Raw genomic sequence first — 20,334 nt, 5'->3', positions numbered from 1 at the left:
GGGATGTACCAGATGTTCTCAGAGCTGAGCGGGTAAGGTGGAGGAATCAAAAGATGTACAGGACACTTAGTAGGTATTCAACCAATATTTAGTGAGTTATTTAACTAAAACGAAAAGAATGAAAACACCGTATGGTTTCTACCCTCAGGAGCCTGCAATGTAATTGAAAGATAAAATTAATATAAAAGAAACTTAAAAATTATTAAATACTTCGTAGTATGTTTGTCAAGTTAGGGCAGTGGTAAGACCTTTCAACTTACACATACTTCCATCTAAAAAGCTTGGGAAAATGTTTCAGCAATGTAAGGCATAACTCTTGAATGTCCAGAGTAATCTTCTCCCTTTATTCCAGATAACAGAAGCATACACATTAAATCATCTTCTTCACATAAATTATTGCCCCGAAATTTACAACATATAATTCTCTCTTAGCAGTTAAAAAACCTCTTACAAACTGAATATGGGGGCTTCCCTGGTGGCGCAGTGGTTGGGTGGGAATCCGCCTGCCAATGCAGGGGACACGGGTTCGAGCCCTGGTCCAGGAAGATACCACATGCCACGGAGCAACTAACCCCGTGCGCCACAACTGAGCCCTCGTGCCACAACTACTGAAGCCCAAGTGCCTAGAGCCCGTGCTCTGCAACGAGAAGCCACTGCAATGAGAAGCCCGCTCACCGCAACTAGAGAAAGCCCGCGAATAGCAACAAAGACCCAACGCAGCCAAAAATAAATATGAAAAGCACAAATTTAAAAACGTCCCATGCAAACACGTTAACACTGGCTTTAACCATAAACCGTTTCCTAACAAGTACTCAACACAGACTGGATTGCAGGCTCCTAAGAGCCATATTATAAGAGCTGCAGCTGAGTTATCTTGTTAAGACTTCACTGAAGTTCTTGAATCTCTGAATATGAGCAACAGCTGGCAACCTATTTCAGCACCAGGATGAGAGCACGAAACACATCCCACCCGGGCGGTGGGCGCCGATGGAGACGTCACCTGCGGGGCGGGGGCGGGGGCGGCTGGCTGCACCTGTTTAAGGCCTCGCTCCACCTTCCAGAAATTCCATGTGGGCGGGAGCGGGTGGGCGCTTCAAAAGGGGTCATGTCTTGACGTGTGAATATACACACTTGAAGGTTAAATCCATCCGTAAGCCACACCTCAGCGCCATTCGTTCCAGTGGCACCTGCTTCCTTGCCGACCACCAGCCGAGGCGGCCCCACGGGGTCCGGAGCACGTGAGTCTGAGGAGGGCGCTGGCCCGCGGCCGCCCGGCAAGGCCTGCGGGCAGGCGGCGCTGCAGAAGCGCGTGCTCCGTGCGCAGGACGCCGGACACCGCCCCGACCGCTGCTTCCCGGCGAGCGCCGGGCACTGTGCACGCCTGAGCACGGTCTGTGCACCGCCGTGCCTGCGGTGAGCAGACCGTCCGGTCACAATAGTAACTTACACTTAACTGGCTTGCTCACGTCCTAAACAGACTTCTCGAAGTAAAGAAGGCTATTTTGAAGATCAGTGCAAAAGAATTTTTAAGGAATCAGGAATCTTGATTTGGAACACAGATTTGACTTTGTTATTTTACTTTTATTACTCTGCATTCATTTAATATATCCTATTAATACGTTTGCACCGACTTTCAATATAAAATTAAGTCTGTTTACATAAAATCATTTCGGCTCCAATAAGACTGTAAAAAGATTGCTGTTTAAGGTGCAATAAATATTTAAAACATTTTAAAATGACAAATTATAAAAACCAACATGAATCCAGTGACATTTAAAATGATCACGATATTCCCCACAAAACAGTTCAATGCAAAGTAGATGCCATCTGATGTTCTCACTCACAGTTTGTGTCTTCATCTCTAACCTCAGGCAAACATCTTCTTTTAAGACTAATGCTTAACCTGTTCCTTGTAAGACATTTAACTCACTGTTACTGCATATTTACTTATTTATGATTGTTCATAATTATTAGTTTTCTAAAATGTCAGGCAAGAATATTATTATTGCTCTTTTTAAGTAGCCTGCTAAACTGTTTTTGTGGATTTAAAAAAACAAAACACTTCCACTTCCTAAGTTGATGAGATCTACGCAGCTCACAACTGTACCAGGTATTAAAACAGTAAGGGTTAACCCTCACCATCTTTGAGAATTTCCACAGGATGGGTCAACTGTCCACACTTGCACTTGCAGTTTATTGTGCCCAGTGGCTCAAGGAGGAGCAATGCCACTCAAAGAAACCAAACTCCACATTCATTTTCAACCTGTAAATCAAATGACTGTCCAAGGGGCAAAAGGGATACAATGTTTAACTCTAGCAGGGCTGCTAAGGTATTGACACCTATCCATTCCCTGTAAATACTCTTACTTTGGCAACGGCCTCCAAGGTTAACTTCTGGAGTATTCAGCCTGATAAAACGAAATAACTAATGACAACCAGACCATATAATTTTTCCCACTTTTGCCATAAAATGTATAAATTAAGATAACATCTGTTTATATCACTTGCAAAATGCCTACACAGTCAGCCCTTGGCATCCATGACTTCCACATCCATGGATTCAACCAACCACGGATAGAAAATATTAAAAAAAAAATTCCACAAATTCCAAAAATACATTGCATTTCCACTGTACTTCAGTTATTTACACAGCGTTGACACTGTGTTAGGTATTATGCATAATCTAAAGATGATTTAAAGTATATGTAGGTTATATGCAAATACTATGGAGGCTACGGTATGTAAGGGACCGGAGCATCTGAAGACTCTGGGGCTCCTGGGGCAGACCCCTGTGGGTACCAAGGGGCGACTACACACTAACACTGCTGCAGCCTGGAAGGTACGTGTCATTTAGAAAGCACAGCTGGTCACACACTGTCCTCTACAGACATATTCTTATAAAGATAGAAATCAGCATTTGTAGCATCAGTAGGTTTGATTAGCGAATGCAGGTATAACAATATGTGCCCTTGACTCTAATAATAGCCATATTAGTCGGCTACATGGTGAGCTGCAAGCCTCCGTCCACCACCAGGACGTGCCCTGTAATGTACGGAGACTCTAAAAGAAACACGACTGCATGGGCCACATCAAGGGGGTCTCCAAACCTCCCAAGAAGGATGTTTTTCTTTAAATGTTCTTCTTTCAGGTCTTTCGTCATATCTGTATGAACAAATCCTGAAAGAGAAATGTTTGCTCATTTAGTTGAAAAGGGCAGACACTAAGACACTTGCTCAATTTCAAAAAACAAAATAAATTCGCTGCTGAAAATTTGAGATGATTAATAAACCTTGTTTAGGAAATACAGAGTTTTGCTAGCAATCAGTACCCAAGTCCTCATTTTTTATTCAATTTAACCCAATGAACATTTACTGAACACTAAAATATTTGACCCAACTCGTAGCACAATATGAGTGGATAGATACATAAACATGAATAAAAATTCCATTCCTTAAGGAACCTGTAACCTAGGGAGGAAACACTCACTTGCACCCCTAATTATAACAAAAGGAACTTGGGTGAATATCCTGATAGAGGTGAACACAAAGAACCACACAACTGATTAATTTTCACTTGATTAGGGGTGGAGTGGGGGAGTAGAGGGAAGGAAAGCATCACAAACGTGGTCACATGACCTGATTTGGCAGTTCTGACAAAAATTAGTTTCATGTGCTATATCTAAGATAGCTGATGATTAGAAAGACCAGTATTTCCAATGTTCCTATAAGAAAAGAATCTAATAGAATTATCCAATCCTGATGCAAGTATACACAGAAAATTTTAAAGTTAACACGGCAGTGCTGTGTGCAATAAGGCTTGCAGAGAACATGTTCTCAAGTAGCAAGAGCTGTAGTTCAAGTGACATAATATATGGAGCACCAGTTCTAAATGGTTCATAGCACAGAAGAACTGCATATCTATTAAGGAAATCCTGTGAGATTAGTCTGATACGTATGAATACATATTACCAATAACTTCTATAATCAGCATTCTGTACGCTACTCATCATTTAGACTTAAAAAAAGAAGGCAAAGTACAGCTGTGATGAAACCGCATCATGGGTGCGCTGTGAGCGTAGCTCCACCTACAGGAAGATCCCAGTACTGCACGGGCTGCGGCTACCCAACAAGCAGGGTCGCAGGGCTCCCGGATCCGAAGCCTCTGGATACACTTCAGGGTCAAAGGTGCCTCAGAAAAGAGAATCAGGAAGAGAACGCACTTCACATGCTTACAACGTCGACTGAATAAATCACGAATCTAACATTTAAATATCCAGGTCATCTTCTCAAAGAGTTCATGATACAATTATTTACTCTAAGGTTGTTTTGAATTCTAGCAAAATTGGCATAAAATATTTCCCCACTAACTCTCAACCCCTGGCAGAAAATCAATGATGCATTTTAATCTTAAAAAACAAAACAGACCTCAATAAACTACAGTAAAAACGCGCTGCAAGAAAGACCTCGTGACTACCGGTTAGCTCAACTTCTAGGTGGCTCTGCTGACGTCTTCTCAGAGGTGGCATTTCGCGGCAAGCAGAGCACTGGGTGAGGACACCCCCCACTAGCTTCCGTCCCCCGCTCTGCTGCACTCTGCAAGCTAACGGCTGGGCACCACGCACCATCTAAACTGCAGGCTGCTCCTGTCTCGTGAAACAGGGGCAGTAGACTGAGAATGGCAGACTTCAGCTCTACATAGCTACGACTCCAGGATGAAGGTATGCCTCGTCACGGGTCGTCGTATTTCCCCTCAAAAGCCCTCAGTTCTTACACTGCAGCCGCGTGGCTGGAAGAGCTCCTGTTCGGCAAGCACCGGGTTGTTACTCAGGCTGTGCTGAAGGGAACGGAGGTGCCCTGCTTCTGGGGGGATGTAAGGCCACACGGTCTGTGAGAGGCCACCGGAAGTGTTTTCACCCTGGGAAAAAGGCAGATCTGGAACAGGGCGCGAGGTGCTGGAAGGCAGACCGCAGACAGGAAGGGAGATCCAGGCAGTGAAACGGGGAGAAGGCAGACAGGCCTCTGCCATGGAGATGCGGCCGTGGGACAGACCTGGTCCTCCAGAGAGCCACGGGAGCCAGCCACCGCGGCAGACAGACTGACACACGCGTGCTTCTGACAGGAGACAGGCCTCGTCCGACACCACGGCCTGGACTCACGTCCGTGAGGGGTCAGATCTGTCGAGGAGAGAGCGGAGCCCACGGGTCCAGCACCGGGTCAGGCTGCTCGGGCCCCCGCCCCGCGGGCTGGCTCTCCCTCCACCGCTCCCACCGAGGGGAGGATCAGGGCGTCATTTCACAGGGGGAGTTCCACGGCCTCTCCCACTGGGAACGGACAGCTGGACGGACAGGCCTCACAGGACAGCTGCCGGCCAGCACTGGACCCTGCGCTGAAAGCCTCAAAGTGCAGTGGGGGGTGGAGGCCAGGCTGAGAGGGAGGGAAGCCGTCCCCAACGCTGGCTTCTCCTCCTGGACCATGATGTCGGATACAGAGGGCAGGAACCTGTCCCAAACGCAAGCACCGTCCTCTCACTGTCAGCAGCTTATTTTTTTTCTTCTTAAATTAATAGACTTTATTTTTTAGAGCAGCTTTAGGTTTACAAAAAAACTGATCAGAAAGTGGAGGGAGTCCCCACATACCTCATATCACACCGCCTTCCCCGGGCACCCCCCAATTATGAACACCCTGCCTTAGCACACTGCATCTGGTGAACCAACACTGACTGATACGCTATTAAGTGAAGTCATGGTTTACCTCAGGGGCCGCCCTTTGCGTTGGACAGGTCTATGTTCTCACAAATGCATCTCATCACGTATCCACCACTACAGTCTCGCGCAGAGCAGTTTTACTGCCCTAAAACTCTAACTGCAGCTTCTTCAAATTCATATATATCGTCCCCTAATTTATCAGAAGTCAAACAAAAACATGAAGTTAGTCTCTAGTGATAAAGTAGTCCAGGCTCTACCAAATTTCACTATCATTTTATGCTACAGCTCATGAATTACATGATCCTTAATTATAAGTATATCCACAACCAGGGCACTGCATATAAAGTCTCCTAGACTCTCTATCAAATCTCGTAGGACCTGAGCAGAGCTATCAGTAGTTTGTAAACATTGCACACACCCGTTTTTGTGCCTGTGTTGTTTCTCAATTTATGATCTCTCCTCGGCCCCAGAGGACGCCCTCCCCTAGCGTTCTCCCACTTTATTTATAAGGCTCTGGAAATTTCACGTTACTACTCATTTGACCACATACATGTTTACAACCCCTTCAAGCTGGGTTATGAAAATTACAGACTCCCAGATGGTGCCACTGTGCACAGGTGACGTCACTGTGGGTCGCCTATGGGAGTCAGAGGCTTCGGCGGGCTGCAAAGCAGTCACGCCTTAAGCCAGCGAGATAACTGAGCACAGGCACTCGGCTAGCTGAGAACAAGGACGCCGCTGCTGCAGCTCCACACCCGTGGCGACACGCTCAGCGCACCTCTGCAAGACAGGAGCTCTTCAGGAACAGGAAACTCCTTCTCAGAAAAGCAAGTGTGCGGTTCTTATCCAGCGAGAGCTTGTATTTGGTCAGCTCCCAAGGAAATGTACTTCCTTGACCCATTTCTGGCTAGCTATAGAGTATAAATAAACAGCATCTCGCTTCCATATGACTTGGTCACTATTTTAGTTTTGAATATTTTGATATACAGCAGAGAGCTTATATTTAAATAAGACGCCAGGACTTCAGCCAGTTTTAGACACCAGTACTACCAATTGTGGGATGTGCGCTGTCTGATATGGCTCTCTCTTAGGTGTCCATTCTCTGATATAAGTTCCTAGGACCTAGAAGGAATTAAAATAATCCCAGACACTTTTTTAGGGAGATAAAACAAGGCTGTTGCCAAAATCTAGACCAAGATTTTAACCAGAACAAATTTGTATGTCCTAATATTATGCTTGTAAAAGTGTACAGGGAAGCAGTGTAAAAAATCAACACCACACTGAACAGCACACAACAGCACCTAGAGCAATATCTGTTTTAAGTAGCTTCAAGCTTCTGCAAGAATCTGCCAGCAAGACTTTGTCCCAGGAGTAAACATAAAAGCTCTGCAGCTAAAAAAAGGGGGGAGAGGGAGCAAAACACTTAGGGTACCCTGTAGAAATACATGACTGCTGTACCATCTGTCCAGATGTTAAGTGCACATACCCTTTGAGCCCTGGCAGGTTCAGTCCCAAGATGACACTCATATATATAGACTCACCCATGTGCAAAATAAATCACTTACAAGTACTGTCACTGCATTACTAGTCGGACCAGCAAAAGATCAGAAACAACCGAAGTGCCCAATGAGAGGCACAGGTTAAATGAATTACGGTGCACCCATAAAACAGACATTATTGTCTTTTAACTCAGCCATTAAAAATAGCGAAGCAGTCACAAAAGACCACACTTCGTATGACAGAGACAGAAAGTAGATGAGTGGTTGCTAAAGGCTGGGGAGATTGGCGGGAAATGGGGAGTGAATGCTCACGGCTACAGGGTTTCTTTTGGGATGATGAAAATCCGATGTTCTCAAATGTATCACGGTGATGATGGAACAATTCCGTGACTACACTAAACCCACTGAATTGGACACTTTAAATGGGTGAATTATGAGGTATGTGAGTTATATTTCCATAGAGCTGTTATTTTAAAAAGTGAAGCAGTTCTCTATATGGAATCAACTCCAAAATAGACTGTTCTTTGAGTAAAGCAAGGTACAGAACATTGTGAATAGTATGATCAATCTGTGTTTTCTTAAAAATATGTAGTGTGAATGAAAAATGTTGCCTGCCATATCAGTAAACAAAGGCTGGACTTCCCTGGTGGTCCAGTGGTTAGGACTCTGTGCTTCCACTGCAGGGGGCACGGGTTCAATCCCTGGTCTGGGGACTGAGATCCCACAAGCCTCGGCGCCAAAAAAAAAAGTAAACAAAGGCTGTTGCAGCCATCAAGCCACTACAGCTGCCCCCAATGGTGAGCCCTGAGGGGACTCAGGATGGGACAGATAGGAAAGCACACGACACTGGCCCCAGAGGGCTGAGGTGCAGATCAAAGAAAGGAATGATTTCAGTGAGCCCAGACTCTTGCATCTTCCCATACACAGAAAAGTGCTAAATTCCTTAACTTGAGATGCCTGGTTTTCTTTAATTAACAGTCATCTTTTGATGTTCCAACTACCTGGCCTTTGTTGCAAACACTCCTCTACATCCTGGCTCCCCGCTTACCTCTTGGGAGCAGCCCCTAGGAGCTGTCTGAGAGGCTGCCTCCCAGGCTTAAGTCCTCAGAAAGTCTGCCAAATAAAACCTAATTCTCAACTTTTAGGTTGTGCTTTTTTTTTCAGTCGACAGTGTATATATATATATATATATATATATATATATATATATATATATATATATATATATATATATATATATATATGCTCTACTGACTTATATATGAAATACAGAGAGAACTAGCTGACTGTGGTTGGTTGCCTCTGAGGAAGGAACTGAATGGCCGGAGAAGACTCACTTTTCACTCTATGCCTTTTTGTACTTTTGAATTTTGTACATATTTGTGTTATCTATTGAAAACACATTTTTAAAAGCAATGCATCCAATATAGTTTCAATTTACCAAATATTCTGTTTCTCATATTCAATATTTTCCAATCAGTAACACTTATCCATGATGAGAAATTTATAGTTAATGTAATACCAAAGCTTAGCAACTAACTTATCTTTAAAAAGTTAAAAATATTAGGCAGCAAATGATAGCCTAATTTATTATTTTGCTTGTTCCTTGTTTTTTCCTATTATGATTTGCTTTTTAACTGTTTTTAACTTAATTGGAAACTCCATTTGCAGGTGACGAGGAAAACTAACATTAAAAATAAACATCAATTCTGATGTCTATCAACTCTGTTAAAGGATCTGAAGAATCTAGTTGAAATTACTATCTAAAATAAAGTTAATAAATAATCTATAGACTCGATTTAATGCTACCATTTCAACTTGTACTTTGCTTCTAATTAATGAAGCATATTCACACCATGCCTGTAGCGCAGCCAACATAATATATTACACTACAGCCAAGATAATAAAGGTCACCCTACTCAGTGTCCACATTTTTTAGCAACAGGTTTTTTCTTTCCTTCAGTGTAAACTGCACTAGAAAGTAAGATCTTTAGGAAAGGCTATACAAACACACATCCCTAACACTCATAAAATTTCCCTTTATATACAAACTGGATTTGCACTATTTAGCCTGTTGCCTTGACAACTAATTAAGTCTGACAAAATTAAGCATTCCTTCTCCAGCGTTTCCACGGCATCACAGGGGTACCTGCTTGGCATTCATCACATGGCACTGTAATTATCTGTCTATACACCTGTCTTTCCCACTGTACTTCTTTCCTTGTGGCAGAAATAGCTTATTCGTGTTTGCAATTTTGGAGCGTTGCCAGCCCTCACATACAGGGGACACTCAGGAAGTCTGCTGAACAAATGATTAGAATCAGGAGTAGGAACACTTGCACTACCCTGAAACCATCCAGCTTTGAGATCATCGTGACCTAGAGTTAACTCTTCATCACCCACACTACTGCAATCCCTAAAACAGAGGGAAGCACATACATGCTGCCCCAAGCCACAAATCATCTACTCTATACATGGTTAAACTCGGCTAACACGAAAATCAATCGGGCTGCACAAAGCACACACACACAGAAAGCAGTGCCAAGACCACAGTGCAGCTTTGAGATTTTCTTTTTTTCTTTTTTTTCCCCCCAAAAATGAATGTATCTAAATCGAGTCATTTATCAAATGTTCATGGATTTGGAATGCTTGAACTCAGCTGGTCTCCGACTAAACAATGAATTGGGACGAAGGAACACTGTAGAGCAAGAGGCCTGCCAGGACATTCCAACAATTCCCTGGTCCCTGCTGGTTCAGCACTGGTGCCAAACGCAACACCAGCTCTAGGGCCCACGGAGCAGAGCGGCCAGGGTGGACTTCAGCCTCCTCCTTACGAGCCCCCAGCGGGCCAGCCCCAGTGCCCACAGCAAGCTGGGACAAAGGTCCCATGGCGACTGGCAGAGACACAGAACACTCACTGTCCTCAACAACCCACTAACCAAACCTTCTATCACACCAGCTAATGAGTGATGATGTAGATTTGAGTTTTAGCACTTTTTTATTAGTCTCTTGACTAATCCAGGCGATTTTTATCAACTAGCAATTTGTCAAAAGGCAAATAATGTAAAGGTAAAAGTTATAAAATTGGAAGATTCCAGATATTTTAGACAGAACATAATAGCAAAAAGACAAAGAGACCTAAATCTTGTAATGATATAAAACAAATCTAAGGGGTCATGATTTTCAAGCCTTCCTTAGCTGGTAATCAAAAGATAAAGCTTTTGTAACAGTTCCACCAAAAACTAGCTGGGGAACCTTGGGCAACTCACTCTGTCTCTTGGGGCCCAGTCTTCTAAACAGTTAAGATGACTGGAATAAATCATCACTAAGATCCTGTCCACCTAACATTATCCCATAATCAGTGCAAAATTTAAAAATAAAGATCTTATATAAAATATAAGGTACAAGAAATTTTTTTCTAGGCACCAGTTCATTACTTGATTTTTTTCGCAATCATTTTAGAACTACTCATTTTAGAACTTTTTCTGATCATTTTAGAACTATTCCTAATCATTTCAGAAGTATTCAGGTTCTAAACTACTCATATCTATGAGTATCAATTCACAGGCTAATGAATGGCTTCCTTCTCCATAAAACAAAAACCATAATCAATAGTTATTTTAATAAGTTTTAGATAAACACACAAATGTGTGTATGTCAAATACATAAGCGTGTATGTTTGTGGTGTGTGTGCGTGTGTGTGTGCGTGTGCTCTGACATGCATCTGGGCTAGGCAAAGTGCACACTTTCTCACGCCGCCACGCTCTCGTGTCCCCCGTGTGCTGTGAGCCACCCCAGCTCTCTGTCTACACCTCCAGGGAGCAGCTTGGGACTGGCTCCACTGCCACACAGCTCACACGAGAACCAACAGCTGGATATCAACCTGCTCAATTCGTGGACTTGTCAACTCTTTTGGAAAAAAAAAAACCAGACTAAACGTCAGCCTTGGACAGGTCTTTTCTACTTTTTTGTTTATTTTGTTATCTGCAAATTTGTACAAACATATAAATGGTTCTACTCTCCAGACAAGTGATTTCTGAGGTTACCACTGGGACCTGAGACTGTGTTTGGAATACTGAACTGCAATGTTTCCTTAAAACTAGAGTCTACTTTGTTACACAGGTCTGCTTGTAAATTTGTGGAACCCCAGGTATTTGAGGCAGCTTCCATAATTTTCATTTTGTATTTCTAACTGGACCAGTACTAACTTTATATGTGCTTAACTGGTTTGTACACCTTGGGACGCTACCTGGTTCGTTTCTGACTCATCTTAGAAGCACCGTACTTAGCACTCACACTCTCAGTGGTTCTGGCCTAGTCCGACAGGACAGTGACAGGACAGTCCCGGAGACTTTGCCTTCCACGTTTGGGAGCACCTGACACGTTTTCACGTACATACTCTGAAGCGCTCGCACCTGCTCCCACCATCCTGTGGACTCCGTGCACCCACAGTGCTGTCTTCTGGCGTCTGCGTGCTCGCTGGCTGTTTCAGTTACTCCCAGGAGCCTCAAAACGTGTGGACATCAGAAACGGAGACGTGTGTCTAAAACTGGAGCTTTGGGGCAATTTAACCTTTTTGAATTGCGCTTCAGCAAAAGTTTTTCCTCCTAACCCTGCGCCTGTTCTGGTCCAGGCGGAGGCTGGTTCTGCAGCTCTGCCTTGAAGGAGTGCGTCCCCAGTCACTCCACCCCCTCTCCCTTCTGCCCTGAAGGTCACTCGTCACACAGTGGAAATCTAAGTTTAAAGTGGGACTTCAGTCATTTGTAGAATGCTTTGTGTTCACGGGTGCAGACCGCTACCGAACGGAATAAACTTGGTTACAAACTGGGGCAACTAATTTGAAAAGCAACAAACCAGCTGTAAGTTGTACATTCGAATTTATTTTAAAAGTCTTAGCACAAGTTGGAGAATTTCTTTAGCCTTTAGCAACCTAAACTGTAATTCCCATCATTCTGTTTCAATATTTTCCAATTACCTGTAACAGACCAACCAGGCTAAATTGGCTTTGCGTCCTATTTAATCCATCAATACTTTCAACTCGTGTGGAATGCCCCTAGTCAGCACAGTGAAAGGAACAGGTGCACTTTATAGCACGTCCCCCTCGCCTTCTTCAGAAGGCTCTGACTGCCGTGGCACTGAGCCCACATCACATTTGCTTTGTCTTCCAGGTGACCTGCGCCCTGCTGGCTTGGTCTTCCTACAGGCTTCACAAGAACACCAGTGTTCCTGATGGATTCTCCATAGGCGGCCAGCTCTACTGCGAGCTTCCCCCTCCCTGTGACTTCTACTCCTGAAGATTCATTAAATTGCCACCTCTCTAACCACCTTCATTGTTGGCCACTCCCAAACAGGTCGGATTTTCGCAGCCTGAGTTCCTCTGAGCAATACCTCCTGCACACGGGCTAGAACCTGCGGGGGGCCAGCGTGCATGCCCTCACTTCTGTTACCACGTGCCACCACTGCCCCCCGCACCATCACACAGCAGGTCTCAGAGCACCCCCTTCGCTCACTAAAGAGGCAACCACAGCTAAAATCACTGTTACAACCTACTACTTCCCAGAGTGACTTTTCAAAAGACGTTTCTTCCTCCTGAGTCTGCGTAAAATTATCTTTTTTCCTTCAAATTTTTCTTTGTGTTGAAATTCTAACGTGAATAAGGGGTAGCTCTCTGGGGCACAGTGACACCCAGTGAAAGGCATCTTCTCCATTTTGAAAACAAACATACGTGACCTCTGATCATTCTTTCTCTCTACAAACACTGGCTTTCTGGAGTACAGGCAGACCTCGTTTTATTGCACTTTGCAGACACTGCGTTTTTTTACAAGTTGAAGGTTTTGGGCAACCCGGGATCAGGCAAGTCTATTGGCGCCATTTTTCCAATAGCATTTGCTCACTTCATGTCTCTGCATCACATTTTGGTAATTCTCAAAATATTTCAAACTGTTTCATTATTACCGTATTTGCTGTGGTATCTGTAATCAGCGGTCTTTGATGTTAGCACTACAACTTGACTCGCTGAAGGCTCAGATGATGGTTAGCATTTTTTAGCAATAAAGTATTTTTCAATTAAGGTATGAACACTGTTTTTATAGATATAGTGTTACTGCACGCTTAACAGACTATAGTATAGTGTAAACATAGCTTATATATGCACTGGGAAACCAAAAGGTTTGTTGACTCGCTTCATTGTGACACGCACTCTGCCGCGGTGCCTGGAACCGAACCAGCAGTGTCTCTGAGGTCATCAGTACGTCAGTTATTGTAGGGGATTACTGCATGAAATATGCAAATGACACCATCTACATAGCCTTGTTGGATTATCTCCTCTGGTTCACACTGTTATTAAAAGCACACTGTATTATAGAGCTATGCAGATATTTTAGATATAAAGATGTGTTATTTCTTTAATCTAGACGTATGGCATATGTTAGGTAATAGATGCGTTACTTGGAAAGTTCTGCTTTGACAAACTGACAAAGTCTAAATTAACAAATACTGCATCCCAGTGAGCAGCAAATCAACGAAACGTCCCAAGAAGAGGAGAAAGACAATGAAAATGGAAACAGTTCTCCAAAAGGACACAAAGGTGGACCCGTTCACCTGCAGGGTGTATGCTACCAGTACTCCCCAGCCCACTTACTTGAAATTCTTACATTCAGCTCTTGAGAGTTCTTAACTTAAATACAACTGACTTTTAAGTGAGAAGTTTCTCTTGTGGTTTTAGTACAGATGCAGCGTCCCGGCCCCCTGAGTCCCGTCAGACCGAGGTCACGCCCTCCTGGGCGGCATGCTCCAGGGCTGAGTAACAGTGCGGGTCCCCTGCTCCTGTCCCAGCACCTCTGAGAAGTGCCTGATGGTGATGACGTACTTACAGACACAAAAACAGTCTTTACTGTTATTGTAAAAAGCCACAGATGCATATAAATTAAAAGAAAAAAGAAGTTCCCACTGACCTGGCGCAACTACATTGACTCTAATTTTCTTTCTTGCTATTTCTTTAGCAAGAGCGCGTGAGAATGCAACTAGCCCGCCTTTGCTGGCGCTGTACACGGATTGGCCAGAACTGCCTTTTACACCTGCAACGCTTCCTGGAAAAAGAAATGAGAGCAAATTCAAACCAATTAATGGGGTTACTATTCTGAATGTTCAGATACTCTGCAGTAAACAAACAAGGTACAAACTATTCTACCCTGTCCTTTGCTAAAATTAGGAATCTTAACCATTGTCATTTGAGTAGTAAGACTTAGGGTCTGAGTCTGCTCAGATACACAGAGAAAACAGGATCCTAAAGAAGCTCACGGGAAACCCTGAGTGCCAGGCAGGGGTTGAGAACAGATCCATTAAGTGACAGGAACCCATTCTCATCTCTGAGGAGGTCAAACATGATGAAAATTCTACAATAGTTACAAAGGCTTCCAGTAGGAAAAGGTTAAAACCAGAAAAAAAGTCAGATAAAGGCTGATTTTATGATTCTACCACACACATAAGGAAGTATTTATTTCCACCTAAAAAAAACAGTTCATCTGAGGATAAATCTTACTAAATTTCAACTACTATCAATCTAAATTAGCAAAGTTTCAATTGCAAACTATCTGTAAAATTGCAATTTAGTTACCTTCAGTGATGTATTAACCTGTACTGCCTACTATAAGGATTCTTGGGCTGCTTCATTTATATGAATATGAAAGAATAATTTGTAATTCAAGTATCAATTGTATGGAAATAAATTCTTGCAGAAGAGAAATTGGGGAAATAATTTTCTCCACCAGTGACCTGTACTTATGATATAAAAATTAATCAAGAGCCTCAGAAAATTTTTGAGAAAGTAATTTAATTTTAGAAAAAGAGAACATTCCAAATACTTCTCAAATTATAATCAACAAGTCCAATATTAAAATATTTAACCACGTTAGATGTCACATGCCAGTTAATGACAAAGGAAGAGAAATATGAAGCACAGAAAGAGAGAAAAGACCCATCAGACACAGGAAATGCAGGTGGACACAGAAAGGGGTTTGGGGAGAAAGAAAAACAAGGAGAGACACAAAAAAGAAAGAAAAACGCAGGCTTAAGAGGAAAGGCCGAGCATGAGGCGGGAGCAGCTTTATTTCAGGCCATACGCTACAGTTCACCTGTCAGAGTGATAACTTCGGAAACACAATGGACTTTCTCGCAGTTTAAAGTAGTCCCCTCTGTGATAAGAGTCCCCTAGTTTATTTTCAATACTCTATTTTTATTTACTTTCAGCACGAGTCTAAAAGTTTGCATGTAAACAAAGGACTGATATGGGCTTTTTATATATATCTAAAAGGGGGATATTTTAGAGTTAAACAAATACACCCCACGTTATCAGGTGAAACATACAGGCCAGTGTACCAGCTTACAAGAACCCAAATCATATCTGGCTGTGTTAGATGGCAAAGGTCAACTCATTTACTAAGCTTTTATAAGAAAACTGACCTCTCACATTTTTAAGGGTAAATGTCAAAAATGTTCTACTTCTTATTAGCACAGTATTCTTTCTTTTTCTCATTTTCAAAAAAGAAAAACCCTATATTCTGGCTTAAAAAACCCTTATATTCTGGTTTAACACCCTATACATACACCCTATATTCTGGCTTGGAAAGACAGCTCCTGCATTAGAAAGAACAGGGTCACTGACTTTCACAGAGCAGCACCCCCCTTCTGTGGCCTTCTACGGTATCACCACTTAAAAGGCAGATGGCATGCTGCTACTTTCAAACTGTCAGACTGAAATACAACTTCAAGCCACTTTGCATTTTAAGGTCTATAGGCACATTCTACAGTCTGTCTGCCCTGTGGGGCAGGTGAACTGAAGACTAGGAGTTACTTACATCCATCCTAAAAAACTGAAAAGGTTATTCTCTTAAGTAAACCTCCTCTTAGACCTCTGAACTAGATTTATTAGTGACCCATGCAACAGCCGTAGAAATCACTTTTTAGCCCCCACTATCAAAAAGTTTTTAATTTCTTGGCCACAGTTTGAAAATTCGGTTTTACATAAAAATCAGGATGTTCGGACTTCCCTGGTGGCGCAGTGGTTAAGAACCCGCCTGCCAATGCAGGGGACACGGGTTCATGCCCTGGTCTGGGAAGATCCCACGTGCCGCGGAGCAACTAAGCCCGTGCGCCACAGCTACTGAGCCTGTGCTCTAGAGTCCGAGAGCCACAACTACTGAGCCCACGTGCCACAACTACTGAGTCTGTGCACCTAGAGCCCGTGCTCCACAACAAGAGAAGTCACCGCAGTGAGAAGCCAGTGCGCCACAACGAAGAGTAGCCCCCGCTCGCCACAACGAAAGCCTGCACGCAGCAACGAAGACCCAACACAGCCAAAAATAAACAAATAAATAAATATTTTTAAAAGTTAAAAAAAACCCAGGATGTCCAATTTCTCTTAACAAATCCAAATAGCTGGCCAAACTGCACCACGTTTGTGCACATCAACCACCTGCCGGATCGGAGCCACTCCCCACTGGGAACCTTCTGTCATGAATCACCTGGCTCGTGCTGTCTCTTTCCCAATACCTGGTGGTGTCACTCATATAACACCTGCTTGACCACTAGGAGAATGTAAATGGGTGATTCCTGTTTTACCGATTAATCAGTTAATCCAATCCTTTTTCTACAGATAATAAAGATACATTCCGTCCAAGTTTCACAAGTAAATATGTTCCAAATTAGTTGATAACTTTCTTATGGTACATGAGATAATAATAAATCCACAGAGGTCAGACTCACCCACATTCACAATGGACCCTGTCTGCTGTTTAATCATTGTCTTCACGGCAGCTCTACAGGTCAGCATGGAGCCCAAGAGGTTAGTATGAAGCTGAGATAGCATATCTTCGGCGTTTGTCCTTACTAAGAGGTTATCCCTACCAAAAAAACAAAAACCATGTAATTTAAAATTGGGATAAAACAAAACAAATTAAAAAGTCAAGAAATACGTAACATTTTTCCTGAATGCAGAATACAAGAAGTGCTTTATATTTGAGCTAGAACACCTAGAGAGCACATTTTAAACTTGGTTTGAGGCACTAAAATAACAACTGATAAGCCAGAAAGGATCCCTTGGAGGACAGGCCCTGACCCCACTCAGGTAGAGGGGCACATACCCCTAACTGCTCAAAGTAGGGCCATGTGGCCAAAATAGCTTGAATGAAGTATCTGCCACACTATGCCTTGCTTAGAAAGTAAATTTTTATATTATTCTAAATATTCTGTCCTAAATTCATTAAAAAAAAAAAAGAATACCCACTCTGATTCCATTAATATTAACTGAGAAAACATATATGGTGGCAGAGGTCAGGACCATGGTTACCTATAAGGAAGTACTAATTGGGAAGAAACTGAGAGAGCCTGCTGGGGTTCTGGAAGAGTTCTGCAGCTCAATATGGGCGGTGATTACAATGTTAAACCTGAACTGTACCCTTACTATAATCTCAATATAAAAGAATGAAAAGTGTGTGGATTGACAGATCAAGTTTCAAAATACATAGTTCTTCTTCCAATTAGAAGTAAAACAAGTTAATTAATATGTTAACTCATATTAATCAAAGACATAGAAGGAAAAAAAGACATATAGAAATGTACTTAACTTTGTGACCAACCTGTTAATTCCAGCTGCATTTACCAAGAAATTAACTCGACCTAAGTTTTTCTCTATCTCTTCAAATGTATTTTGAACATCATGTTCTTTGGCAACATCACAGCTCAATGCCAAATGATCTCCTACATAACAAAATTAGATCAGAATTACTTATAACTTGAATTTAAAAATGATTCAATACACATTTGTCAAGCATCTACTATGAGCCAGATCTGTTCTATCCAGAACATGAGATAAAACATGATTATTTCCCCGATTCCTCATTTCATGGAGTTCAGTCTAACAAACTGGATGGGGGCAGGTGGGTAAAAAGAAATGAAGTACTTTGTATGATTCATCTAACAACATTTATAGCTTTGACACTGACCCCATGCTATGCAATTCAACAGTTTTCTCTGTTTTATATTCCTTTTTTTGAAACTTAACGTCTAATTCAGTTAGGTTTTTGATGGTTTCCTGGCCCTGAAATAAACTCTAGGATTTTTTTGTTTAACTATGTCACATATATTATAATGATTATTGTTCAAGCCTGACCATTAGGAGAGATAAGACAAAGCAAGAAGCTGTTAAAAAAAAAAATGCTAAAACTTTTTTACTAAAAACAACTCTTACCTGCTTTTTAAACATATCCACTTTTTTTGAAATGTTTAAATACCAAAAAAATTACACTTCAAAGAAAGCATTCTTCATTTAATAATACACCTTTTTAATACTCTAAACTGTAGATTTTTTAAAAAACTAAACAATTGTTTATCTTCTGGCTAACCTTGCCTAATACATTAACATTATCTCCTTAAACATTCGAAGACAGTAGGTCATCCGGGAAGTGACACTTTCTGGGTGGAAACCAGTCACTCATGGACCACGTAATTCAAGGAAATGCAAGGCCCCAGAGCATCTGCCTCTCTCTCGGCTCTTATCTGAAGACATGCTGGACCCACAACCCCTGAAACCCAACCAGCAGATTTCATCCTGTCCAGCCAACACTGATGGCGTGGGGTGACCCAGAAGGACCCCCACGTTCTCGCCCCTTTGAATCTGAGCAAGAAGCATGGCTGAGATGCTCCCTGGTCCATAACGTACCCGCGGCCCACGTAATCACTTCGGTGAAGCCGTCGGTGACGTTCCTGTAAAGGTGCCCCCCCGCCCCCGACGGTGAACCAGGTGCCCCAGGTGCCCCTGCTCCCGGCCCGCCTACTACCTCAACAACAGCTGCGAGCTCGGACCCTCACAGCACCCTGTCTCCCTACCCTCCAGAAACTGAAATTCGCAGAGCAACTGACAATCCATTCCTAATAAACGGGGGGAAATGGAGTTTAAGTGCAATAACAAGGAATCCGGCGGAACAAATCTCATCGTCCCTTGGTGATGGTCACCAAAGCAACGTAGTGACGTCAGTGCCTTGGACACAGGAAAGCAGACCGGGTACAACCAGGACTGCAGGAGCGGCGAACGTCCTGGGCCGGCACTGCCTGCGCATGCGCACACGTACCAACGCGCAAGAACACGCAGGCGCGCCGGGGAGCCTCGCCAGACCGCGCCGCACCTGCGGCACGCACCGCCCCGCGCCCCACACGGTGAGCCTGACCGGCCCGGGGAGGAGGGCGCCCACGACGGCTTCTCGGACCCGCACCGGCCGCGGTCCACACTCGCCGCGCGGAGGCGGGGCGCCTCCGGTCGGTACCCACCGCCCAGGTCCCCGGCCACGGCTCTGGCCCCCTGCAGATTCCGGGCGACGATGGCCAGTCGGTAACCTCTCTGGGCCATCAAGCGGGCCACCGCCCTGCCGATGCCCCGGGAGCCTCCGAACACGGCACACACCCTGTCCATCTGGGACGGGGAGCCGCAGACCCGGAGGAGGAGGCTACAAGGGCCGACCCTTCCCACCGGCCTCGCGCCTTCACACCACGGCGGCTCCCACAAACCGAAGCGCCGCCCCAGGCCTCCCGCCGCCGGACTGGAGCCCGGGAGGGCGGAGGCGCCCAGAGCGTCACGTCATCACGTCACGTCGGCGCGCCGACGTCAGTGGGCAGGGGCTACGGGCGCCACGCCCTTCGCGGACGCGAGCGTGGGCGGGAAAATCCAGGGGCGACAGAGACGGGACGCGAGAGCCGGCTAGAAGGGGCCGCGCTGCATGCCGGTACTTGTAGTCTCGGTGCCGGCGGAAGGGCGCGGGCGCGGTGCCGTGGGTGGGGTAGGGGCTGCCCTGCAGTCGGTGGGCCCTGGGCTCCGGCTTTGCCAACACCCTGGACACTGGATGTTCCGTCGTAAGATCAGGACCATGCCGGGTTGGGACACAGGGACCACAGCGTTAGGACCCGGGATGGACTCTCCAGGTTGTGTTTGGCTGAGACCTGAGGTCCTCCCGTGAAGGAGTGGACACCGGAGTCAGCGTCACAGCAGACCCTGGTCTTCCTGTTGTCCAGCTTGGCTCATGTGCCTCACGCAGGGTGAGGCCTAACAAACCAAACCGTGGGCGCGTCTGGAGCAGAGAAATG

The 20,334-nt window shown here is 44.3% G+C and overlaps 1 protein-coding gene across 2 annotated transcripts; it reads right to left on the bottom strand.

The window, feature by feature from the left end:
• Positions 1-221: 221 nt before the first annotated feature.
• CBR4 (carbonyl reductase 4) lies at positions 222-19,820 on the bottom strand. Of its 2 annotated transcripts, none has more exons than XM_068552525.1 (5): positions 19,525-19,820; positions 17,838-17,958; positions 16,966-17,102; positions 14,157-14,291; positions 222-341 (listed from the first exon to the last, which is right to left on the bottom strand). In XM_068552525.1, exons 1-5 carry the CDS (start codon positions 19,664-19,666, stop codon positions 295-297), a joined length of 582 nt encoding a protein of 193 aa, XP_068408626.1. In that variant the 5' UTR covers positions 19,667-19,820; the 3' UTR covers positions 222-294. The 2 variants fall into 2 exon arrangements, with proteins under 2 accessions (XP_068408626.1, XP_068408624.1); XM_068552523.1 differs by lacking the exon at positions 222-341 and adding an exon at positions 348-3,177.
• Between the last annotated feature and the right edge of the window lie 514 nt (positions 19,821-20,334).

Source organism: Eschrichtius robustus, chromosome 10 (assembly GCF_028021215.1).
Source record: "Eschrichtius robustus isolate mEscRob2 chromosome 10, mEscRob2.pri, whole genome shotgun sequence".
In the NCBI taxonomy this organism is placed as follows: domain Eukaryota; kingdom Metazoa; phylum Chordata; class Mammalia; order Artiodactyla; family Eschrichtiidae; genus Eschrichtius; species Eschrichtius robustus.
This window is presented reverse-complemented; position numbering and strand designations above follow the sequence as displayed.